The sequence below is a fragment of the Chenopodium quinoa genome, unplaced genomic scaffold, assembly GCF_001683475.1.
Source record: "Chenopodium quinoa cultivar QQ74 unplaced genomic scaffold, ASM168347v1, whole genome shotgun sequence".
NCBI lineage: Eukaryota > Viridiplantae > Streptophyta > Magnoliopsida > Caryophyllales > Amaranthaceae > Chenopodium > Chenopodium quinoa.
This window is the reverse complement of record NW_018745324.1, coordinates 4,724,601-4,751,778: the sequence shown is the minus strand read 5'-3', so window position 1 is coordinate 4,751,778 and position 27,178 is coordinate 4,724,601. Positions and strand designations below refer to the sequence as shown.

The window sequence follows — 27,178 nt, the reverse complement described above, 5'->3', positions numbered from 1 at the left end:
TAATATTTCGTCACATTCTACTTGTTACCTTTAATAAAAATAGTCAGTTACGATATAGATGAACCCTTTGACATCATCATACCTAGGTGGTTTTTGTATATAAAGGTGGTGTTTGCATATAAAACAACTAATGAGCAAAAACTCCATTCAACCTACTTCTGAAGGAGCAAAAAATGTTCTACCTGAAAGATACAGTGGTACATCTGTTTAAACTTTCGAAGATATCATATACATAGATACAAACTAAATTATATGCACCTTAATCACCTAGGATAGAAAGGGGTTGTCTGATACTAAGCTCAGCTTTAAGCTCAGTGTATTGCTCCAGATTATGAGAGGCGCTTAGTATTTTCTGCACAAGGGAAATGGTGAGCTGCATTAAATACTACAATCAAGCTAGTATGTAATCTTTGTATAAATATTAAAGTCAAAATTTTTTTAACACATCACGAATATGTTTGTTATAAACAAAGGTTAGTGCTGGCAGCTTAAAATCTGTTTAAGCCATGCTCACAAATTCATAATAAGAGTGAGGAGACGGATAAGGAGACATGGATGCAAAAACATAAAATAGGTCAGAATTTAAAGAGAGAAAATGATGAGAAATATCTACCAGAGCAGCAACGTGAGCGTCTTGAATTATAGATCCATCAATTTCCAGTCTAGTAATCGGAAAATCAGGAAGATGTCCTGACTGCTTCTTTCCAAGCAAGTCCCCAGGTCCACGTAGAAAAAGGTCAACTTTTGCCAGGTGAAATCCATCTGCCGACTGCTCCAACACCTTCAAGCGACTCAAACTACTTGCAGCTGATGCAACAAGTACACATGTGGATTTCCTAGCACCACGTCCAACTCGACCTCGAAGTTGGTGCAACTGTGCCATTCCAAATCTTTCAGCATTCATGACGACCATCATGGATGCATCTGGCACATCAATCCCTGTCTCTATAACTTGAGTAGAAAGTAGAATCTGTGTATCTCCATCTCTGAAACATCTTAATGCTTTATCCTTTTCATCACACTTCATTCTTCCATGCAGTAACCCACAGCTATAATTAGGGAATTGGGAACATATAGTGTCAAATTCTCCTGAAGCAGCTCGAAGTTGCGGAAGGTTCTCAGACTGATCAATGATTGGGTATACAACATAAACTTTTCCTCCTCCTTCCAGTTCATGGTGCATCATCTACTTGCGGAGAAAAGAGAGAAAAGAATAAATCAACTCGAATATGAAGCTTTTACATCCAACTTGGGAAAAATTAAAGAAAAAAGGTTACAGGTTCACAGTTCATCATGCCATTTAAATTTCTAACCCATACATGTGCCTCTTAGCAGTGGAAAGCCCACTGTCATAGCAACTGATAATATAAATGCTACTCTGTTGCAAAATAGGAGTTATTTCAGAGTGAGTTTTAAAAGAGGGCAAGGAGAACATAATCAAAATAGGGGTTTGCCTTCCTTGGTAAAAAGAGCTAATTACCATGATAGGTTTGGAAGAACGATACAGGGGGGAGGAATAATGTAGATAGTAACAATAAGCGACAGCAAAAACTTGTCACAAGTAAAAAGGTTGTGAGTAAATTTCAAAAAAATTGACAAACAAATAGAATCAACAAAGAGTACCATGTCAAGATTTCCAAATAATAAAAATTATAAAGGTATACACAACAAGTTCTGATGTATTCCTAACAACCACAAGTAATCTAAAAAGCATATCACACCAATTTATATTAATGTGCAGAGGAATCGCTACTCTTGAGGAAAATCAGTGCCTCAAGGGTCCTCAACATCCGGACATTATGATTTGTCAAGAATACTGACAGATTCACAATCCAAACTTAGATAAAGTAGTGTTTCCACATCCTATACAATACCAGTATGCTTCTATGATGTGAATCACATTATCTTTGAGTTGCTTTCTTATGATCAATGTAATTTTGCTTCACGTCTAACGTGGGTATTACAATATGGGTTTTTATTATATTATTATAAGGGCATTAGGGCTTCTGAGTTTAGTTTAGTCATTTGGGATTTTAATAGAGGCTGAAGTCCAACTTGTTGGATTTGAATGCAAGCAGTAATCTGGCTTGGGCAATAAGAAGTCAGCTTATAAGAGGTTAGCTTGGGTGTTATAGTGTAAGTTTACCTTAGTTGTGCGCATACTTGGTGCCCTAGGCTGCAATCCATGCCACAAGTTAAACACAAGACTTTATAAGCATCTTGATCCAGAAATGACTTTATAAGCATCTTGATCCAGAAATTCAAGAGAACCTCAAACCAAGACTTTGCAATCTATTCTACATATTATCCACCAAGAGTAATTGATTAGATTTGTACAATCTATTCACCTTAGTTTACAGTTCATAAATTTCGATATAAACTATCACTAAACCTTTTTTTAATAACTCTCAATTCCAACTAATTTGATTGACACACTTCCTTTAAGGGCATGAACCCATCCATTATAAATTCTCTATTCCCACTATCCAAAGTTAAGATCCCACATATTCTCTCATTCAATTAAATGATTCATCTACCATCTCACATACATCTACTTTTCAATTTATATATACTTTCTCAATTTCTTTTTAGTCAACATGTTTCTTTAGTCATATTTAATTATCGACAAGCAAAAATCATCAAAAGTTGATATTCTGAATATATATATCGTGACGAATCTAACAAGATCCCACATGACAATATTTTTCATTACGTATAAATCACAAAACACTGTCAAAGGGAAGTATGTGAACAATGCTAAAGTTAAAACGTGTCAACTAAAAAAAGCGGAGGTAGTATGAGATAAGCCAATCACATATAACACTGTGCAAACCCTAGGGTAACACTTTATTTGGGACAAAAGGAGTAATATTAATGAATCTCAAAAAAGGCGATGCATAAGGAAGACGAGATGTTCTCACAACAACCCAAAAATAAATAAAATAATTTTGACCAAATCTCTATCCCCTTTGACGCACTTGAAATTCCATCCTCTGTGTCACCCTAGTAATTACGCCTATATTTCAAGGATAAAACGGTAAAAACAGTTCCAACTACAAAAACACTAAAACAAATTTCATATACTACCTCCGTTAAATATTATGTGCAACTTTGAAATATTTTATATCTCACAAATAATACTCCGAAGTTGCACATAATAATTAACTGAGGTAGTAAAATTCCTTTATATCTACCCTAAAGCATGTGGGGAAGCCCTAATTAAAGATTCTAGCAAAGTCTCTTAATTATATAGCAATTTTCCTAGACTCGATATTTTTTTTCTTGTGAATTTCAAGATTATTCACCAGAATAAAAGATTAAATTCATATCACTATTTGTCCCAATCCCTATTTTAAAGACTAATCTCATTTATCTTGCAAATAGGATCCCAAAATTTTTAAGTCTCAATATTTCTATAATAATTTATGTATTAAAAAATGCTATATAAAAATTTACAAGAATTGTAAACAAGAAAATTGGTTAGAACAATAACAGACGTAGGTAGAGACCTATGTCATGCAATAAAATCCATAGTTTGGATAAGTCTATAAAAATTATAAAACGCAACCACCGCCTTACATCTACATAACAACATATAAATCTCTCTCAAAAAAAAAAAAAAAAAAAAAAAACAACATATACATCTTGACTCATGTAACCGGTTAGAACATAAAGCTAAAATTACATAATTACAAAAGAGAGAATATACCTTGTAAACTGTCTCAATACCTTCCTTGTCTCCTTCAACAATACGTGTCTCAATAGGTAATCTTCCAGGAGGCATACCTGTTATCTACCATGAAAAAGTAAGAAGCTATGCTAAAAGTCTTTATTCTAAAGCATTTACACGTAAATTTGAAGATATACTTCCATAATCTGAGTGCAAAGAAATTCTATGTAGTTATGCTTGGAGTTGGGACCAACAGAAGAAAAATTAAAACCAGCCGAGCATATCTATTTGAAGATTACTGCATGCAGAAACATAAATTTTCCAGTAAATCAACTTAAAACACAGTAAAAAATATGGATTGACAGGCCGGACCTCACTAGCTCCTTTATTTTCAAATCATCGTTTCCTATATGACTATATCTAGATCTCCAATAACCATAATATGAGAAGATCATAAATTTTTTCCTCTCAACCCTAACCTAGAAAGGAAAGAAGAGAAGAAAGGAAAAGAGAGAAGACAAAAAGAGCCTGTTGCAGGACAGATACTACCTTTGCATTTGTGATGTAAGTGAAGCTGGTGAGTAGAAGAGGGGCAGGGGAAGAAGAAGACAAGCAGAACGTTTAAAGAGATGACAAAGTGTTGTTAGAGCCTTAGATTAGTAAAACAAGGTAGAGGATGTTCGGCATTTTCCCTTTTGTTTTAGTTCCATTTCAGGTTAATGGGTGGTTAGAGAAGCCTTTTAAGGAGGATGAAGTATATAAAAGGGATCATAATGGATCATAATGGACAGATAAAATGTCAAGACATAAGATTTATATTGTTGTCGAACAAAAGTTTAGGTGTGTCGTGACAACATTTTGTTTCAATATGGCCTTTTTTCATGAGTGTAAGAATCTGATCAAGAGTGATTTGATGGCTTTCTTGGAAGATTTTTCCAGACAATCAGCTTACCAGTACACCCAAGATTATCTAAACACTGAATGAAGAAACCTGGATTTGATTGGCAAGCATTCCCGGGTTGTTCAGATTCTCTAAAAAGATGCTTTAGCAAAATCCCTATATTTCTTCTACTCAATGTCCAGCGTGATATAAATGTGGGATAAAGTAGCTTTGTTAGCATCATCGACTAAGGTTGGCTAGCCTTTCAACTATTAATTTGCGGGGAGGTACAAAGGAATTGGGTTAACGTAAGGTGCATGCTATTCACTTATCCAAACTTAATTGGCATAAGATGAGCAAATAGAAAGCAATGATTAGAACAATCTCACAATTACTTTTATTATTTTATGGAATAACAATGACAATTACTAGTGTCCCTTTTCTGATGCATTTAATAAGTAGAAAATCAGATGGCAGCCTGACACACGCACGCACACGCGCATGCACATAGGGCCCTTTGCGGTGAAACCACAAAATTGCGGTTTGCATAATTTTTTAAACCACACCAAACCGCACCTCAAAATGTGGTTTGGTGTCGTGTGGTTAAGCTAAATTTTATTTTTAAAATCATATTTACAAAAAAATTATTATTTTATTTTGTGATTATTAACTTATAATTCAAATATTAAATTCTTTTTATAACCTTTAATCAGCTAATAGTCAATGATTACACCATATTGGTTTAAGGGTTCAAAGTGCAATTTGCGGTGCAGTTTAGTCTAAATTTTTTTGGAAACCGCAAACCGCAATTTGGTGATTTTTTGCAGTTTGGTTTGCACTTTAGAGCGCACTCTGAACATGCGTGCACTCACACATAAACGAAAACAAAACAAAGTCTAGATACCTGTGTTAGGGACACATCTCCATAGAGAACAAAGGCAAGACTCCTTGGAATTGGGGTAGCCGACATTGCAAGAATATGAGGTGCCATCCGGATCTCACTTTTCTGGGTACCACCAAAAGCTGCTGAGCCAATTCCAGAGCATAACTGCAAGTATAACAGTCACAATCAACCAAAAAAAATTAGAAATTAGCCCAACATCCTGAACGCAAGAAAATGTATGTACAAAAGAATCTATGCCGTTGATGACAGCGCATGCAACAGAAAACAAATTGCAAATCTGCAATGACTATTCATAAATATTCAGAATCTGATTTTTTTAAAAACATGAAAATCATGATATATTGGAGTTATTAGTCTGTTTTTTTAAAAAATACAGTTCCTAAATATGGAGTAAATCAAAATGAGAAAATTAGGAGAGGTATCAAAGGAGATATTATAATTTGTAATTTTTGAAATCCAATTTAGAAGGTGTGAAAAAAAACTTTGCATTAGTTCGGAATATGCCTTCCCTTCAGAGAATATCATGAGGAAGCTAAGGTCGCAGCTACATCATTTCCTGTAGGTTTAAAGCATTGCAGAATCCAGCTTATCTTTGTCAGTCCATAAACATGAAGATGGAACTAGAAATGATAGGCTGATGTCTTATGGCCAAAATTTGGTCTACAGGAGCTAATGCACCTCTTTGAAAGTCGAAAAAAAAGGTGCTTAGAAACTTCTTTAAAGTATTCTCAGCAGCAGCAGATCCGATTTCAATCAGAATAGTGGTTCTATTGATCTGAGTCATCTGACTGCACTTTACAGGTCTGCAGAAACAAAGCGAGCTAGATGAAGCGTGACTGAGACTTTCCTTTCTCAGTAGAATGTCATTTGGACCTCAAGTACATATGTAACAACAACCTACTAAAGCATTCAGGTACTGGGCACAACACTCGGTAGAGACCTGGACGTAACTAAGAGAAGTATATTTGGAGAGAGATATTTTGTCAGTCATTTAATTGTAAATTGTAGTGATATTCATTCAAGGTTTGATGACCCTAACCACCCTTACAGCCTTACATACATCAGAGTAACTCCAAACATTCCAAGTGATCCAATATATGCACCTTTTGTGTTTTGGTTCTGCATTGATGCTTAAATTCAATTTTCCGCTTCAGAAATGTAAGCTGGCAACTTCCGTCCAAAAAAGGAACAAGCAGTTGATTGGTTTCTGTCATATATAATCTGAGCTTCTGACAAACTGTATTTTGTTTCTCCTTTATAGATATATAATAATATCCTAGCTTTTGGATTTTATCAAGGCTTTATAAATAGAACTATTACAATTTTATTTTATTTTTTTTAAAAAAAGTTTCAGACTTAAATACTTTCTGAAAGAACTCTAATTTATCAACATCAATAATAAGAGGAGATTATTGTGGCAGAATCAGGTGTAAGATTGAAGATTATCGGTGAAATCTTTAACCAATCCTAGCTCTTAAAATCAGGATGGATTAAGCAAAGCTCATAATATATTAATTTGTATAATAAGCCAAGTCTTGCCTTAAAGGGCTTCTTCAAAGGTAATGCAGGACCACTTGTAGTTTCTAACTTAACTTGCCACACCGTCATTTTCAGCTAAACCATTTTAAGCTACAAAACGCTATAGCAGTGAGATACAAATACAGCGAATGCAGCTTGAATAACTCCATATGTTAATAAATTGTCTAAATTATGTTTTGCTTCTTTCCTTGAGGCAAGCAAAGAAGCTTTCTCTGGTGATAATTTAATGCAGCTACACACTCTGATGGACAGGCAAGTTCTACCATCTAGCTGATGATTTTCAAGATACAGCAGTATTCCACCATTGGAGTTGCCATAAGAGACACTGATGGTGAGTTTGGTGACATTTATTCATTAATTTTGTTTTACGTATTGATTTGTGTAGTGCCTTTGCTTGTTTACCCCTCGTTTCAGTTGTTAAAAAAGATCAAGGATTTGTTAAAATTTTTTTTTTTTTTTGGAAATTTGTTGTGTCTTGCTTCTATTCTTCGATTCAGTGTCCACTTCAAGTATATAAGCTCTAAATCAAAGACCATATCCAAGAAAGGATATTGTTTGAATGGGCAGATATCAGCATCACATTGCTTCAATTGATATATTATAACAAAAAGAGGAGAGATGGCATTTGAGGTATGGATAACAAAAGGAAGAAAGAATCCATATTATTTGAGGTGAATTCTGAAAAATCTCTCACAAAAAGCAACAAATAGAAGAGAGGATCCTTATGAGGGAGAATTACATGTATACCTAACATAAGAATTAAGAAGAAATTCCAATAATGTGCTATATTTACTCCAAAGATGTACGAAAGACTCATAATCAGGAGCTAGCAGAAATACTAAGAAAGCTAACTCTGTGCTTGACTAAACACCCAACAATAGCAACAAAATTGTAGCCGTTCATCACTCTTGCTATACATCAACATCCATTTTCTCAATTCATTTCTATCTAGTGCTACAACCTCCTGCAATCCACTTTCTCCATGTCATTCTGAACTTCTTTTTATCCAAGTTACCTTTGGCATCCATTGACTACTTTATTTCTCTTACTTTCCAAACATTTCTTTGATTTTGGTGAGAAATGTGAACTGCAACTATTGATTCAGAACAAAGGGGGTAATTTTTAAAAGCCAAACTGCCTAACCAATACAGAAGCTAATTAAGCTATTCTTCCTCAAACCAAGTCACATGGTATAGAGCATACCAAATTACCAAGAATATATGAAATTATCCATACCACGACAATAATTCATCATGAATAAAACTCAATGATATAAAAGCAGTTAAAGTTTTTCAAGTTTGGACATAAAAACAAATACTCAACCTTGCTATTGAACCTTCCTCTCTGAATTACGCCAAATCGATGTTGCTCATCTATCACAGCAAGTCGCAAAGCCAAAAACTCTACACTTTCAGCTATCAAACTATGGGTTCCAATGACCATAGAGATAGTCCCTGCTTGGAGTTCCTGCAAGAAACTAGTGAGGACAGTGGCAAGATTCATAATAGATAAATCAAGATTTAGCTTAATATCAAACAGTACATTGCGTATCATCCGTGCTTGTTTAACTGAAGTTGAACCCGTCAAAAGAGCAATGGAAGGTTTGCGATCAGACTCCATTTTCTCTAATAAATTAGATATATCATCATAATGCTGGATAGCGAGCAACTCAGTTGGAACCATATAAGCTGCCTAAACAATAAGATTAAATGAAGTCATTCATCTAGCTAAATGAAAACTAGATGTCACGAGATGGGCACAATAAAAGCTTGTCAAATATATAGGCACACTTAAATGCATCACAATGGGTATAATGCAGCCACATGTTCCCTTATGTATTTCATGATGATAACCCACAGCACAATAAGTGTCTTCTTGTCAACATATTTTGACTTATATAATTTTAAACTAAATAAGCATACATAAAATTGGTTCAGTTAAGATTAAGTTCAGATAATAAAAGTTTGGATAAAAACATTCAAACAAAATAATTTCTAATAAGTTCAAACATAATCACAACTTCAGACAAAACAAATAAAGATAAGTTTCGATATATCAAAAGAAGTTGAAGAGCGCACAATTGTCTTTTAACACACTAACCTGATATCCTGAGCCAATGACTTCCATGCATGCCAAAAATGCAACAACTGTTTTTCCACAGCCCACGTCACCCTGAAACAAGTATATAGAAGATCATCACACTTTTTCTGTTTCTTGATTGGAAAGGGAAGATGGTTTATAGAAAAACACCTTAAGAAAAGAGAAACAGAAATAGAGACCATAAAAAGATAGAAGTGATGGGAAGGACAAGGAAATTTAGCAAGTTCATTGGCTGGTCAGAGTGCAATCGGATAAAACAAGGATCAATCAGATACAGTTCTCGGACTAGAATACAAGGAACTACTAAAGATATAAAGGAGAACCTACTTGGTAACTAGTTGCAAACTCCAGTATCAAATGACAAGGATCAAGATTTAAGAGTATAGCAATACACAAAGTTTTACTCGGTCACTCTAAAACTCAACTCTTTCAAGCCCATAGAAACAATTTGCAGATCTGCAAAGTGCATACTTCACCAACTTCAAGCAGAATCAAACAACAAACATAGAATATGTTATGTTGAACACCAGCATAACAATCCTCTCAAAAAAAGCAACATCCAAACAAATCAATGATTGGCAAGGAATAACATGCTCTACAAGAAGTTGACAGTCAACAAGGTGACTTAGTATCGTAAATACACTGAATCTTGAACCCAGTAAATGATCCACACACCAGCTCATTTCATATAATTCCACCATTACAACTTCTGCCTGTCTCCTCCACTCCATTATCTGCTTTAAAAAATGCCCCTAAAATTAATTTCCATCATACTAGTTCCACAAGATTGAGCACATAGAGACTTATAATGGGTATGAGGTCCTTCCTCTAGACCACCACTAACCAGCATCCATCACAACACCATATCGAAGTCAAGCTGTCAAATTATTGAATATTTTATTTGACCAATAATCTACACCATATCAGTCGACAACTATTTTCATATGTGATATATCTAGTCACCAACTCAACAATCATATTCTGTTAACAATGGATTATAAGTCTAACTGCCATCAAACTGTCAGTCCTCAACACCTAGAATAGGTTGTCCATGTCTGGTTATTAAATATCACCATTAAAAATACACCCAGAACCAGCAAGAGTATCTAAGATCTTCTGCTTGTCCGTTATTTACAATTCAAAACTGTACAGATAAGTTGTCGCAATCCTAATAACATGACCCTGCTTACTTAAAATGTCTCTATATTCTAATGCTATCACCTCTGTATGAGACAATTAGCAAAAATAAAATTAAAAACAACACAAAACTATTAAAAAAAAAGGCATTTCTTATACACTGCCTTGGGGCTTAGCAGTCAAAGAAAATACCATCAGTTAGAAAAGAGGAATGTTCCAAATATCTAAATTTAACTGCATGAAATCTTGACCAAGAACTTCAAACCTTCTAAAAGTTGCTCAATTTCGAGAGTGAGAACTGAGAAGTCTGACAATACAAGAGTTATGCAATACCCTAAAGGCCTAAACAGACTTCATAATTTAAAAAGTCATAAAAAAATTTCTAATTAGCTCATATCAAGCATAAAACAATCATTAGGTATCCCATGGGAAACTTTAGTTACCTAGGGGGACAGGGAAAGGAATTCTCACCATTTGGTAGGTAATAGAAAAATTCCCACGTGGTTACACAGAACAATTTTCATGGTATTGTCATTGAAACAACTGCATAAATTTCTACTTCCAGGAAGTTCAACTTCCTATTATGATCATGATTCACCCTAAAATCCACCTGTTACAAAAAGAGCTTCCGATAGGGCATCATTTTGTCATGAGAGGATAATCACCACTTTATGAAACTCCAGAACTAGCAAGTCAATTTATAAACATAAAGTGCTCCAAAAATATTACTAGCAAGTCCACTTCGCATGCTCATAACATACCAGCAGGTTGATCCCAAATACAAACCAAGGTTATAAATCTCATACATCAATTCAATCCGGATAATGGCCACGCATACTACTTTCACAGGCAATGCAGATGGTTTGTAAATGCTGTAGCCTAATATCAAGGAATCGATAAGCTTAAAAACCTTTATATTGAGGTTGGTGATACGGCAAGATATAACACCCTGCTCCTAACAAATAGTAACAAACCACTAACTACGCTCCTACTGGTACAAAGATAAAAAGCTTGAATACTGATGACAATTATAAAGAAATTACAAACTGAAACAGAATACAATGCAACACCTGCAACAGCCGGTTCATGGGAACTGCTTGCTTTAGGTCCCAAATAATCTCTGACACTGCACTTAGTTGACTTTTAGTTAGAGAATATGGAAGTGCTTCTATATAACTCTTAGTGAGGTCACACCACTCCTCAGAAAAAATAGAACTTTGCTCTAAATTTCTGTATTTTTCAAGCAGCCCTTCCTTCTCTATTCTTGATCCAAGACCTTCAAGCAATTGGTACATTCGTCCTAGCTGAAATGAAAGATGAATAAAAGTAAGCTAGCCTTTCATGTCTTAATATTCTATGAATGCATGTAGATAACAAATAGCTAAGTCATGAAACAAACAAGGAAAAACATGTTCAAAGCCATCCCAATTTTATTAAAAGCCAAGGTAGTGAGCGAGAACAATCTTCTAAAATAATAAACTTAAATTGTAAAGGTAATTGGGATGGCCTTGGGCTGCTAGATATTGTTCATCAGAGGTCATGAGATCAGGAGTCAAAAAAATATAATGTCAACAAGCAGGAAATAGCAGTCTACAGTGGCAAAGTGAGGTCCTTAGGAGTGAACAATAAATGGCAAAATCATTATTTTGAATGGCACTGTGATAGCAGCGCACTAGACATTTTTCATCATCTAACACTGCAAGTGACCATAAGCCGTTGACAAAACAGTCCACAGTAGTAAAGTGAGACCCTTAGGTGTGAACAAATAAATGAAAAACACATGGATATAATAACAGATTGAGCATCTTCATCAAATGGTATTGTACATGAGAATTAGCCATGACTAAATCATCATTACCATGGTTTTGCCAAAATAAATAAAGTTGGACCAAAACAAAAATAAAAGCATATACAAAGTGGGAGCACCTGAAGGTAGAAGAACTCATCAAATATTAACCTTCTGCGTGCAAGATCAGCATCATTTAAATCCTTAGGCTGGTGAATCGCAATATATGCCTGTATTCCCATTTATAGATTTAGTAGTAAATAACGCAGATACAGAACAGGAAATGTAAATAATAAGGCATCCTTAAATTTAAACATTATAGACAGAGCACATGTATGCATTTTCACTGCCACTTATTAAGGTACACATGGGTGCCACTACCATAAGATCATGAATGCAAATGCAAAATAATTAATCCTAGAGAGCAAGTTAAGGTGAGGAAAAGAACATGTGCTCAAACGATTTTTAGCTTGCCTATCTCAGTACTTCTCTCTTTGATGATCTGAAGCAATAGTCAGGGTACTAGGCCAGGGCTGCATATGTATTTTCCCTGGTAGTTTGGCTTTGAGTATTTCAAGGTGGACTTTCATTTATGCATTTCCTCCAAGTTACAAGAGTGTCCTGATCAATGAACTTTAAGAGGCTAAATGTATACAATAAAAGGGAACTATTGCACCTTGCATGAATGTCTTTCACTCACAACAGAACCATAGAAAAAAAAGGAAGCAATCTTTAAGTTCTGTAAAACATATATGATGCCACGCAAAAAAACACTCAAGGTTCACTAAGGCCTCTAATAATAATTAGAATTAGCATTGAAGACCTTCATATACTTCATATATAAGAAACCTCTTGGTCTGGTAAGTTAAAGTAAAGTTACTAACTAATGCTCATAATATTAAGATAGGTGTTCAGAATGTTGTATCAAGTTTTCTAGAATCAACCCCACTTTTTCTGAGAGCAAGATAGTAAATGGGCCATCCTTCTAATTCATTTTCATGAGAATAACACCTAAGAACTAAAGATATGAAGCATACCCAAAGCTACAGACTTTTATTGCAAAGCTACATATAAGGACTTTGTCACCCCCCCCCCCCCCCAACAATCCAAAATGAAAAATATCAAACAAAAATGGGTGTCATGTAAAATTTCTCTGATTGATTGTCATGAATTTCATGCTTTTGTTAAAAGTTCACAACAGTAATCTCATTTTCAACCCCCCCCCCCCCCACAAAAAAAAAAAAAAAAAAAAAAAAAGAAAAAAGAGGAGGGAAAAGTAGAATATTTTAGCTATTAAACAATTCAGCATATGAATATCGCAAATGGATGCCAGTATAGGCGTAAAGAGCTTTGCTTACATCATGGAGCCCCTGAAGTCCAATGTCTATAGTGATATCTTGAGGAATAGGATCAATATTTGTAGGCAATGACTGCAAGGCCCTGAATATTCAGATGGATTTAAACGGTAAGTGCAAAATAAACATAAACATAATAAACAACTGGGAAAGTACCACACAACCATGGTGGGCCAGGCAATAAATTACTAATTAGTCTATTTGCAGAAGCATGGGATTATCACATTATGATGATGAAACACATTTGAGAGGAAATCAACTACTCTTATAAAATTGGTAGCATAAGGATCACACTTTTGGTTATCCAAATGTAGTATATCTTTTATCAATAAAATAAAAAAAAATAAAAAATATATATAAAATTGTGTATCAAATCATAGTAATACTTATGAGATCATTTTAAGGGTTTGGGTGACGGAATTTAGTTACTTGCACTAAAAGCCTACATCAACAATTAACAATTTAACATTAATCAATTCCTATAAGAGAGGCTCCCACCCTTACAAAGATAAGGTGGGTTAAAATTGCTTATCACTTGGATGTCCACAGCCCTATACAGGCTATACCTACAATAACAAAGAGGATGTTTCCCATAGGCCCTTGATCAAACACAAACAGTTTCATTTGCTATTTTGAGTTAGCCCCATATTCAAAGTCAAGTATAGTGAACTTTAGCTACATTTGAAATGGACGTGATCCCCAGCAGGCTGTAGCTCCCTAGCACAAATTGAATGATACATACTCCCTCTATTCTTAATTAATTGCAAACAATGCTATTTTGGGAAAGTTTCACAATTTTTGCAACAATTCTACTTTAGGATGTGTTCATACTATAAGTTGCACCCTTTCTCCACTCTCAATTATTTACCTCTATTTCTCTCTCTACAGGCTGTAGCTCCCTAGCACAAATTGAATGATACATATCTCCTCTATTCTTAATCAATTGCAACAATGCTATTTTTGGAAGTTTCACAATTTTTGCAACAATTCTTTTTAGGACATGTTCACACCATAAGTTTCACCCTTTCTCAACTCACTTATTTACCTTTATTTCTCCTCTTCTATTTCTATACAAGGATTCTGCCGGTCCAATCTCCCCCATTTACGTTGTTTTCTTTATAAATTTGTGTAACCCCATCCATATGCTATTGCCGCAATTATTTTAAATCGAAGGAAGTACCATTTACTAAATACATTCACATATACTATGTGATCTATTATGATCTGAAGGTGAGAACAACATGATTCAGAGAGTTGCTTTGGCGAAAAAACTCTTTGCAGCTAAGAGGTACACGCTACACGTGTACAATATAAAATTCTTATACTGTACACGCGTAGAGCGGTTTAAAAAAAAACCCAGTTTTATACGATATATATATATATATATATATATATATAGTAAGGTCACGAGGCAGTGACACTTGGCATTTCAACTTTTCGCCAAGTGTCACACTACATTAGATAGATTTAAATAAACTTTATTAGATAAAAAAGTTAGTTTAGAATTTTATTTGGATAGAATCTTAGGATAAAATTGTTAGTTTAGAGTTTTATTTTCAATAAATACCAATATTTCAAATGTACAAATTGAATTATAATTTTATTCAAAAATAAATATATTAGATTATAATTCTCAAAAATTATCATATAAATTTATTTTTTATATCATAATATTACACTTGTCATTTCAACTTTTCGCATAGTGTCACACCACGTTAGATAGATTTAAATAGACTTTATTAGATGGTTCGCTTATCCCCAAACGTGGGATGAAAATGGTTCGTTTGTCCCCGAATGTAGGCTGTAAATGGTTCGCTTGTCTCTGAACGTGGACTGTAGATGGTTTGCTTATCCTCGAACGTGGGCTGTAAATGGTTCGCTTATCCCCGAACGTGAGATGTAGTTGGTTCAACTGTCCCCGAACGTCGGCTGTAAATGGTTCGTTTGTCCCCAAACGAAGGCTGTAGATGAGACTTAAAATTTAAAATTTGTCAAAGGATTCGTATAGACCACAATTGACTTGACTAAGCTTGACTTGACATGACATGACATGTGTATGACTTGTGATTGTGTGTGTATATGTATGATTTGAGTGTGTGAAGATAGCAACCGACAATGCAAAAAGCAAAAAGTTTCCGTTCATGAGTGGAGGGTACCAACCATGGTTCAAAAATGCGGTTTCGGTTACAATCACGGGAACGCTTATGATGCGTTGATCGCGGGCTATGTCACGGTTGAGTCGATGCAAATTTGATTTCAAGATAGTAGAGGATTAGAGCCATTAGTGAGGTGATATGGGGGCATAATAAAAGATTTGAGCCATTAGTGGGGAGATTTGAGGGAATCTTTCACTATATCTTTGAATGGAAAGTAACTTTTGTAAGAACAAAAAAAATGTAACTTTCAATGCGGGGTGATTTAGAGTTGAAATATTTGATTCAGACAAAATCGCGGGGTTTTTTAATACCCCTTGTTGATGCGGACAATCTCGGTTCGGTCAATTGAATTTCCTTTACAAAACGGCCCAACCAAGACGTCGCGGCCTTATTTTTATACCATGGTACCAACTTACTCCCGAAAAAAATACGTGAAAAATGAAGTTTTGTTTTTGAACTTCCCTCGATGAAAAAATTTTGATTTTTTTTTTTAACTTCCTTAAAAGAAAATACATGAAAAAGGGAAGAAGTTTTGAACTTCCTCGTTGAGCAAGACGAAATGCATCGTATGGATTAAATTGTTTGTCTTGAAAATAATGTATGCATAATACATGTTCTTAGGGCATGAGGCTAAGGACAATTACATCATGTGACACGATAGATGAATTAACTTAGGTCATGGGGCTAAACATCATATATGGTGTAAAGAAACGATCTTGCATGTCATTTAAGTCTGGAAGCTAAGCACGTAATGTTGATATTAATACAAACCTTAAAAAAATTGAAAAAACCTAACGTGGGCTAGGATAACCCTTGCATAGGAAAACCTTGAATGGAACCTTAATAACAATAAGACGCAATCAAATTTATATTTTCATTCCTCAAACTCATTTTAGATTTCTTTAATATATTTATTAATTTTTTATTTTCCTTTTAACATATATACTTCCTCCGTTTATTTTTAGTTGACACGTTTCTTTAGTCACGTTTGCCAGTGCACAAATTCATCGACTATTAATATCTTTAATTATCAGTCTTCAAAAAAAATATCTTTAATTACCACTACGAAAAAAATATGAAAAGTTGAAATTAAAACATATATTATGATGAATCTAACAAGATGACTATATTTTTCATTACGTTTAAGCACAAAACACGTCAAAGGCGAGTGAGTGAATAGTACTAAAGTCAAAACATGTCAACTAATAAGAACGAAGGTAGTATATTTTAATATTAAAATTCACATTGGTGTTACAAATTGCTAATCCTATATAGATGTCATAGCCAAAAAATAATAACAAATTAGATTTAGCAGAAAACTAATAGCAAAATAAATCAAGCTAACAAAAATCAATTATAATAGAATTACATGAAATTAGATTATTTAAAAATGCATGAATATTAGGGTTGTTTGCGGTGCGGTTTGGATCCCAAACCGCCAAATTACGATTTGCATTTTATCCAAACCGCACCGCAAAATGCGGTTTGTGGTTTAGCTATTTTTTTACAAAATTATATTTTTAAAAAAAAAAAAAAAAAAAAAAAAAAACTTTTATAAATTTATAATAAAAATAAAACTCTTTTTTTAAACTTTCAATTAGCTAATAGTCAAGATTAAATTATATTTTTAAATTATTTTATATATATTTTTTAATAGAAATAGTATAAGAATGATTTTACGGTTTGACGGTTTAAACCGCAAACCGCATTAAAGTGCGGTTTGCGGTGCAAATTGCTCCAAAAATTTTTGAAAATCGCACCAAACTGCAAAATTGCAATTTGGTCTAGACCACACTCTAAACAGCTCTAATGAAAATTTAAAAATACACATATTGCATTAAAATAGTTTAAATGAATAAAATTGACTAATGAAATAACTTCTTACATTTTGAAGTTTTCGATGATTCTAAAAGTATTGTTATCGATTAGCATAATATAATTTGGAAGGAGACCAACTTGCACTTGGGGTCCATCTCTTTGACTCCTACCTCTATTATATTGTACTTCTGCATTCAATGTTATGTCATTTCTTTCATCCTTGATTATCATATTATGCAATATAATGCATGCTTACATGACATCCCCAACCTTATAAGTATCCCAAAGACGTGCTGGATTAGAAACTATTGCAAATCTTTTCTATAATACCCCAAATCTTTTCTATAAAACCCAAGATATCCAAGCCACCACCCTCACGAAATCCCCCACAAATTCGACAAAAACCACCGCGAATTCCCCACCTATTCGACAAACCCACCACAAATTGAATTTTTTTGATGTTGAAGAAAGAGAAAGAAGATCTCAAATCCATTGAAACTCACCACAAATTTTTTGAAAGTCGAAGAGAGAGAAATAAGATCTAAAAAAATATGGAGAGATAATGAGATTGAAAGAAGAGAGAATATATGGGGAAGATGAAGATGAAGATAAATGAAGATGAATGGAGATGAAGATGAATGAAGATGGAATTTGGTTACTTGAATTGAAGGTGAAGAGTAGATAATTAGATTGGGTTGGTTGGTTAAGGTGAATTAAATTGGATGAGAAGTAGTGATTAATTAAATCTGATTATAGTTAGTAAATTGTGTTTTAATTTTAAAAATAAGGGTAAAATGGTCTTTTGACCACTTTTTTTTACCCAAAAAGGAAAAAAAAAATTTGTTTGCACATAATAAATATCGGCCTAAACAATAAATTTGCACGTAACTATTAAATAAGGTAGTAGTATCTTTTACATATGAATTTAAGAAGTTGTCAATGTATTCGTCAATTATGTTTTGGCCATTAGCGACATTTAACATAATGCACAATTGCTAGGTTGACAAAGATTGTATTAATGGAAGTTAAGAATGTTATAACTATTCAAGAAAAAGAGTGTATGTAAGGAGTGTATGTGAGTAGTGATGGGGAATTAAAATCTTATATATTCTTAGCTTATAGCCATTGTTCAACAACTTTTTAAAAATTAAATACTTGTTCAACAGCTATTTTTTAACAACTATATTTGTAACTACTAAAATCTATACAGAGTTTGATACTTGAAAATTAATTATTATAACACGAGTATCTGTAATGAAGAATTTGCTAAAAGTAGCAATTAACAAGAGCTAAAAGTTTGCTCGTTTTTTTTTTTTTTTTTTACTGAGGCATTACTATATGTATTGCCATGAAAAAAATTATGAACAAAATTTTACTCTTTATATTGCCATGCAGTAGTAAGAAGACAATATATAACAAATTAAAAAACAACGTACATATAATTTTATTTTATTTTTGAAACAACGTACATACAACTTTTTTTTTTTTGAAACAACATACATACAACTTTTTTTTTTGAAACAACGTACGGACATTTTAAACTTTTTTTTAAGAAGACTTGTACATACATTTTTTGTATATAAATCAAATTATTAATGTATTTAAAAAATTAAAAAAAAAAGTTCAATATTTTTTTACTATGTTGCATGGACTCGGGTACGTGTGTCGGACACGGACACGTGTCCGAGTGTCCGATTCGCCAATTTCCAAAATTTTAGGACACGGGGACTCCGTCCTATATTTTGACACGGGTGCGGGGACACGGCATTTTCATTTTTTGCAAAAAATTATACATTGCAAAATATTTAAATATTTCATTAATATTCAAAAAAATTATACGAGTACCATATAATGCTAAAACTATGACAATAACACTTATTATTTGGGTTTTTATATATAGAAAAAAAAAAATACAGATGAAGTACTTAAGTATAAAGTAACTCAGTAACTCAACACAAGAGAAATAAATAAAGGGGTAAAAAAGTGAGGGACATAATTGTCACAACAGTAAAAAGGGATTTTAAAAATAAATAAAAACCAAAAAAAGGGGGGAATACAGCTGTAGAGCACCGACACTGACTTTCTGATTTTTTTTTTGTACTGCCTTTCTTCACCTCCTGCTCACTCAAATTTCTTACTTATCCATAGCCATATTTCTCCTTTACTTGAGAAATTAGGCATTTTTTTTTTAAATTCAGCTCTATTTCTCCCCTTCCCCTCTCTCTGAAGTGTCCGAGTGCACAGTGCCAAATCTGACACGAATTTCGTGTCCGAATCCGCGTCGTGTCGTGTCGACACGGACACTCCGAGATTTCAGCCGAGTCCAGTGAACACAGGTTAAGACCCAACTTCTTAAATGTATAAAAAATGTAGTCTTGTCTTAAGACCAAAATGTTTTAAAATGATGATGTCATCTTAAGTCTTAGGGTTAATCTTACTATAAGCCACATCATATTTTTAGATTATAATCAATTATTATTATTTTTATTTTACAATCATGTTAAAACTCTTTAAGATTCAACCGGATTAATATACAACAAACAATATAAATATTATATTTTAACATGATAAATAGTTAATACTACCTCCGTTTCATATTATTTACAACGATTTGACATAAAGTAGAGAGGAGAAATGTCTAATCGTTGCAAATAATTTGAAACGGAGGTAGTATACAACAAACAATAACAAAAAAAAGGATATCAATATACCATAAACAACATATAGATTAAATTTTTTGTTAAAAATTTAAATCAATTTTTGTTGTGATAAGTTTACTTAACGTTTTTACTAATTTATTCAAAGTTATTTATTTTGAATTTAAAATTTTTTTAAGATTAATATTCAAATTTAGTGTTAAATAATAATTTATACATATACTCATGATACGTACATGATTAAGATTAAATAAAGCAAACAAAACATATATATATTAACCTTGTCTATATTAAGAAGGCAACACACAAGGAACAAATAGCGTAATTAGGAAATGAACCTTGTCATAATATCCCTGAAGAACTGAGGCTTGAGGCCACCCTTTGAAGAATATATAGGATACGGTCTGCCCTCAATTGGAACAGATGGATCATCTTCGTTTTCAATCACATCCAAACTATACTCCCTCATTTCATAGTGGTCTTCCTTAGAGGTGCCTTTCACCTGTAGTAATGATTATTTTAAAAATTCACAAAAAATTCACATCAAACCATGATACTGGATACTAATCTACAAAATACCCAATGCAAAAAATGATACACGACTTCAGGGAAATCAAAACCGGAGCAGAAATGTAATTAAAGTAACTGCAGCAGAACAGTCGGAGGACGTGTTAATAAATTGGTAACAATTTTGATGCTGCTGTTTGCTAGGGTGAGGGAACAGGGGCTATCCTTGCTCTTTTTAGACTATAAGATAACAACTTTCAAGGTGCTCTTCTCTGCCACAAATAAGTTCACCTACAAACTACTGCAAGAGAGCTTGCCAACCTCACGTTATTTCACTTATTGCTTGTTTGGTTCTAGTACAAACAAGAAAAGGAGTGGAATTGGATAAATTGTAGGAAAGGAATCAGAGTTATCAGACTTTAACCCATTCCAATACTAAATTACCTCACTGATATTGCCTGGTGCACTTTTTTTTACAAAATCTCTATCTCCCAACCCAAAGCAGGAAAACTCTTATTCTACCTCTCCCTACCAGCACTCTTCTTCTAAACCTAATAATTCCTCCAAATTCTCTTTCAAATCAACAACAATATCCTCCATGGAAGCTGCTGTTGCAGTACCTTCTTTCTCATCCTCTATTGAGGCTGCCATTCCTTCTCTCACATCCCATAATTTGATTGATGTGCCATCAACCATGCATGGCTAAATTTAGCAGCACCATGTCCAGACCTTAATTATGTTAAATCTGATCCTTTCTTGTCATTTCAATTGGTATGTATATTTTAGTCGTGCATGAATGTTCTTGGTATAGTATATCACTATATCTCGTCCCGAAGTGACTGATCCTTGCTTCTATTTAACTATTATTCAAGGTTTAACGGTCCTTCATAGGCTCCTAATATTAGAGCTTTCCATCATGTGTTCCCTCACAATAATATTAGAAACATTTCCTCCATTGTTTAAAAGAAGAAACATAGGGCTTTGCCATCAATATTGAAAGCCATGTCGCTAAGTGATGAGGAGAGAGATGATAGAAGTAGCCATGAGTAACCCCCAAATTACTAACTAATAATACATAAGAAATAGGAAAAATTAGAAATAATAATCCCAACTTTCATCAATTTTGCTACAATAATCCCAACTTTAATTTATTCTGGAATAATCCGAACTTTAGGGGTTCCTCTTTTTCTTCAATCCCAAAAACCGGTGACCGGTTGAATAGGTTATTTATTTTTTTTAAAAGTGACACGTGTCACAACTGAATTGGCTAAAACAAATTTATAAAAAAGTTAAAAAAAAAAAAAAAAAAAACCAAACCTCAGCCACCAGCAACCCCAAAAACCACCGACCTACCCCAACAACTAGTCTAACCCAAACGGCGGTGCTAACCCCTCCCCGGTTACCTCTTCCCCTTCCCCTTCACCTGCGACGGTTTACCTCTCGCCGTTTTCCCTCTCGCCGCTTTCCCCTTCCCCCCTGCGCAAACCCGAAAACCTCCTTCCTACTTAAAACCTCCTCTCTGAAACCCGAAAACCCCCAAAAACTCCTCCCCACCATCGAAAACCCTAGCTGCTTAGGGTTTTCAGGGTGGTGGGAAAAACGATTGGGGGTTTTTGGCAGTAGGGAGGGGTTTCGTTGGTGGATTTGGGGTTTCGGGGTGGTGGATTCGGGTTTTGTTGGTGGTTTCGTGGGGAATAGGGGTGTTTCGGGGAGGGAGGAAGACGTCGAGGCGGTTGAGGTTGCTTTACACGGATGGTTGGCAACTAACGAGCGACAGGCTGTCAGTGAGGTGGTTGTTAGGGTGGGCCGGTGGGGGAAGATGAGCTGGCTGGTGGTGGTTGGAGATTTTTAGGTTTTTTTTTTTTATAATTTTTAAATGTTATGGACCAATCAGGCTTGACACGTGTCAAGTGACCTGATATAATAGGTCATTGACTTTTGTTGACCGGTTTGGGATTGAAGAAAAAGAGGAATCCCCAACGTTCGGATTATTCCAGAATAATCCAATGTTGGGATTATTGTAGCAAAATTGATAAAAGTTGGGATTATTATTACTAATTTTTCCTAAGAAATAACGGATGGAATATAATAATTGATTCATACTTTTCTTTTTTCATCATAACCATGCCACACCGTCATAAGAACGACTACTGAGACCCAAGTGGCTAAGTGATGAGGAGAGAGATAATAGAAGTAGCTATGAGTAACCCCTAAATTACTATTTAATACATGAAAAATAACGGATGATACAAAACTTTTCTTTCTACTCATAACCATGCCACCCCATCATTTCATAACATCATGATTCAAACTTGTCATTTTTCATCATTGCACATTAGTCACATGGCCTAGAAAAACGAGTATACCAAAAATATATTATAATCTCCAAAGCAATTCAAACAGCTAACAATCAAAATCTAAAGCATCGAATCATGAGTTCACGACCAAAAGTGATCAAATAAACTAACCATCATTTTCTAGAATTGTGAAAAGAGAATAAATGTTTGGCCTAATGGCCATAGCAAAGTCAATCCTGACTTTTACATTTGCGATAGCATAGGAAGGAGAGTGCACTTTATCGTCAATTAAATAACTCATCTCTGGTGCACTACCCTGTCTCAAAACACGTGAACATAGCTCCACGCACTCACAACATTGATCATAACATATTCTAAATGTCCCAAAATAAGGAAACACTCTTCTCCATAGGATGTACCTTATATTGTTGGGCTGCTCATCGACAATGACATCTCAATATTTCCTCTATAGTCCATCTCTAACATATTACTCCATTTTCTGCAACACACATCTATAACCACTTATATCTCCATTTCCATACGACCACACGTTTTAAACTTATTAAAACTCAATAGACTAAAAATATTCATTAAATAAATCTAATAAGATCTAACATTACTAATCTTCTCATAGACTGGTGAGATTTCAGGTTAAATTATTAGAGGGTGACCTAAAAATTTGCAATGGCCCAATCTTTTGGGGAACAGTGGGGAGTACCCATATGTCATGTGTCCTAATAAAGATGTGCGCGTAATATTGTGACATGAGGAAATCATAATTGCGAGGCAAATTGTTCAAGCATAGCTCTCAATAGAAAACTTGAAGTCTTGAAGTGAAGCAAATTGAAAGGTGAGGGACATCTCACTAGAAAAAGCCTCACAGGTATCTCATAAGGTTTAAAAAATGCAGCACACACAATTATACAGAAAAATGATCGTGTTCCGGGCCACCCTTAAGAGAAGGGAGAGAAGGGTTCCCTAAGTCTCTTCATAACGCATTCAAAAAATAAGAAATGAAGAAATGTTCAGAAGTATATTAAGTAACTTCAAAGTAGCTAGGATAATCAGAGTTCAGAGAAACACATAGAAGTATATACTGAAGTGTCCAAAAGAACAGCCAATACGTAAAAGATGTTAGTAATAAGCACATACAAAACCAAACTAAGATTGAAAATGAGAGCACAGTGCCTTACCTTGCCACTAACACACACAATATCACCTTCTCTATGCTTTTTCTTTAGGCACCAAAGAAAACCTTGACTAGTGAAACGAGGGCCACGAAAGAATTTCTTCAGATGCAAATATATGCTCTTCTTTCCTTCATTTTTTGTCTCATCTTGCTCAACTTCATCATTCAGCATATGATCAACCTCACCACGCACAACCACCTCCAAAAAAGAAAGGGAGTAGCTGGCCTTCACAGCCCTACATAACAGAAACAATAATGATCCCATGAAAAAAAAAAAGTTTCTACTGTCCTTTCTATCAATTTCTCATTAACTCTTTGTAATTATGAAGTATAAGTCCATTAATTCTACTATCATTTCTATGATAATGGATGTGAAAGTAACAATTAAGAACACTATATCTATCACTTACACATGTTGGCTAGGTGCAGCAAGCATGGAGAGAGTATTATTGATCTCAAGGAAAACTAATTTTAAAATTAGGCTAGATTAAGAACTAGGGAATCCATACATCACTCCAAACTTAAATGAGCTAGGTCACTTCGTAATATAAGTAATTTATCATTGTATAAAATATTATTATAGGTATTATTCCACAACCTAGAAGCAAATACTGAAGTCTGCCTTAAAACCAACCACAGAACCCATTATGACTGGATTGAGAAAAGTAAACACACCTGGAAGTCATGATCCTCCCAACAAAAATCAAGTACTGGCCATCTTCAATTCCCATGTGTGAGTTCTGAAGATCAGCATAGGTCCGAGGAAAGTGATGTAACAATTTGCGCAACTACATGGAAGAAATGTGAATTATGAAACGTGTTTCAAATGTATATGATATGGTGACTAACATGATTATCCTAAACTAGCAGAACAATTCTTTGAGAAACTAACAGAAAATATTGTCATGTTAAAAACGAATATATGCTCACCGTATGAAAATCACATTCTTCTAGCTGACGTGAGTGCCTCTTGCTCAATCCTTTTATAGAGCTAATAGGTTTGTCAAGAATCGACCAAGACAACTTGTCATTTTCAAGCACAGCAGGAGCTAAAGATTCTATAGGACTTGAGAAAGCTAGTTGCTGATCTTCCAAACCATCAGACTGAGATTGGAATGATGAAGACGAAGAAGTTTCTTCACTTGAGAAACTCTTATCTGGAAGCCTAGAATTTAGAGGTGGGCCCGTTTCTGTCAGAGTTTCTGGAACCATCCACTTCCCATCTGTCAAGAGAGGCTGAAATTCTTCACAACTTAATACAGGAGAGTAAGTCTTCATTTGAGAATCCCAAGCTGAATCGTCATAAAGTTCCACCCGGGGTAAACTTCCAATGCAGATGGATGGAAACTTTTTGCATGTGAAGGAAACGTCAAAGGAATTTGTCTTGTCTTCAAGAACAAAGCCCGATTCCTTGTGAGTTTTTTTATTTACTAAACCATCAAGGTTACTGTACCCTAGCATAACGGAAACCTGTAAAGGGCAAATGGAACGAAATAGATACCCATAAATAACATACACAACCAAAAGTCCAAAATTGTAGGAAAGTAACATATTACATATAAGTAGCACAAGTGATGGCCAACAAGAATAATTATTCCTGAAAGCTCTGCTAACCATTAAGTTGGGCTCCTAAGTACCATGATTCCAATTTCATAACTGGAGAAGAAAAATGCGGGCATCTACTTTGTGAGTCTTTGACCCAAGACTCCCTTCTCACTCCCCCGCCCCAATGACTAGTGACTAGAATGACCACTATTACAGCAGTAAAGCCAATTTTGGATTGTATAAAGGCTTATCCACCAAAACTAAAGATATAATATAGATAGTAATAACAAAATCAAAGAGTTTTTGGAAAGTGCTCACTCCGTTTCAACTCGAAACTAAACATTTGTGTTTTTACATCATCATCATCCAAGTGGAAGCCTACAGTATAAGGGGATTTGGGGGAATATGAATAATATGACCTTCCACGTAAATCAACTCAGAAAGCCTCACAGAGTAGTGGCAGTAGCCATGAAGATAAATCGCTCATTCTACAAAACCTCGAAACAAGAAATCTCGTTTCTGAAAGTTCTACAATTCTTCTCTAGCCACATAAACTAAGAATAGGCAGTCAAATTATCCTAAGAACGAAATTGACCCCTCATATGGTCATACCGCCCTAATCTGACATTAGTAGACATTTAATCATTTGTAAGCCTTGTTTATACATACATCCTTAACAAAATTATACAGCACTTGCAATACCTATTGCTTGAAACACAAAACCCACTCAAGTGAATCTGAGAATGGTAAACACGTGAAAGTCAGAATTAGACTAAAAAATTATCTAACTAAGAGAAGCCAAAGAAGCTCACACATCAATTCTCCTCTTTAGTTGACAAAAACTCGAGCTAATAAGCTAAAGAGGCAAACTCGAAAATTCGGCACACCAAACAACCAACAAGCTTATCACTCTTAATAAACAAACTATTCAACAAAAACAATAATCCCTAAATTGTTCGATTTTAAAATTAATAATAACAAAATGCAGGTGAAATTAAGTTGTATAAGTCCACAAATTAAACATAAAAGAAACAATTAATCGAACAAATGCAAATAATAATTAATTAACCTTATACTTAGGGCAATCTGGAATTCTTCCAACACCATAATTATTTACATCCTCAAATAGCTTTCCCGACACTTTATGCTTTGATCGGTAGCAAAATTTCGATATCTTCGAAACCAAAACCTGATTATACCTGCATAATTTCGGCAATAAATTGATTTCACAAATTACAAAATTTGAAAAATTAAAAAATAAATTCAAAACATAAAAACCTCATTTTTCTTCTCAAAATATTCCGATAACCACTTTCAACTTCAACAACAATTGCAGCTCTCAAACAATTTTCAGCGAAGTTAAAAGTAGACATCATTTTGAAGTTTTTTCAATTGAAAATTGACAAAATTTTGCAATGAAATATGATGAAACAATAAGTTGATTGAAACAGCATTGGAAAATTTTGAATAAATAAGAATATGAATTGAAGTATGAAAGAAGTTTCTGGTGCGAACTTCAGTTGAAGTGTAACTGATGTTCGTTAGATAAAAGGATTTTTTTTGTGTGTGTTTTGAGCATGCGGGAGTAGAGGTGTCAAAACCGAACCGACCCGAAAAAAATTATCCGTTTCGAACTGT

The 27,178-nt window shown here is 34.3% G+C and overlaps 1 protein-coding gene across 2 annotated transcripts; it reads right to left on the bottom strand.

Annotated features, from left to right (window-relative positions):
• Window positions 1-27,104, bottom strand: LOC110712631 (ATP-dependent DNA helicase homolog RECG, chloroplastic-like). Of its 2 annotated transcripts, XM_021891102.1 has the most exons (17): window positions 26,819-27,104; window positions 26,610-26,739; window positions 24,926-25,465; window positions 24,671-24,783; window positions 24,000-24,231; window positions 20,341-20,504; window positions 13,375-13,456; window positions 12,157-12,246; window positions 11,301-11,534; window positions 9,094-9,165; window positions 8,536-8,685; window positions 8,317-8,460; window positions 5,455-5,598; window positions 3,710-3,793; window positions 2,147-2,176; window positions 614-1,186; window positions 1-352 (listed from the first exon to the last, which is right to left on the bottom strand). In XM_021891102.1, the coding sequence occupies exons 1-17, from the start codon at window positions 26,914-26,916 to the stop codon at window positions 260-262; spliced, it is 2,973 nt and encodes a 990-aa protein (XP_021746794.1). In that variant the 5' UTR covers window positions 26,917-27,104; the 3' UTR covers window positions 1-259. The 2 variants fall into 2 exon arrangements, with proteins under 2 accessions (XP_021746794.1, XP_021746795.1); XM_021891103.1 differs by lacking the exon at window positions 2,147-2,176.
• Window positions 27,105-27,178: the final 74 nt, after the last annotated feature.

Excerpts from the sequence above, each read along its gene's own strand:
- LOC110712631 (XM_021891102.1), bottom strand. The coding sequence starts at position 26,916 with ATGATGTCTACTTTTAACTTCGCTGAAAATTGTTTGAGAGCTGCAATT. Across the intron at positions 13,457-20,340 it reads TTCAGGGATATTATGACAAG|GGCCTTGCAGTCATTGCCTA; the intron begins GTTCATTTCCTA and ends CTGAATATTCAG. Across the intron at positions 1,187-2,146 it reads CAAGTATGCGCACAACTAAG|ATGATGCACCATGAACTGGA; the intron begins GTAAACTTACAC and ends CTCCGCAAGTAG.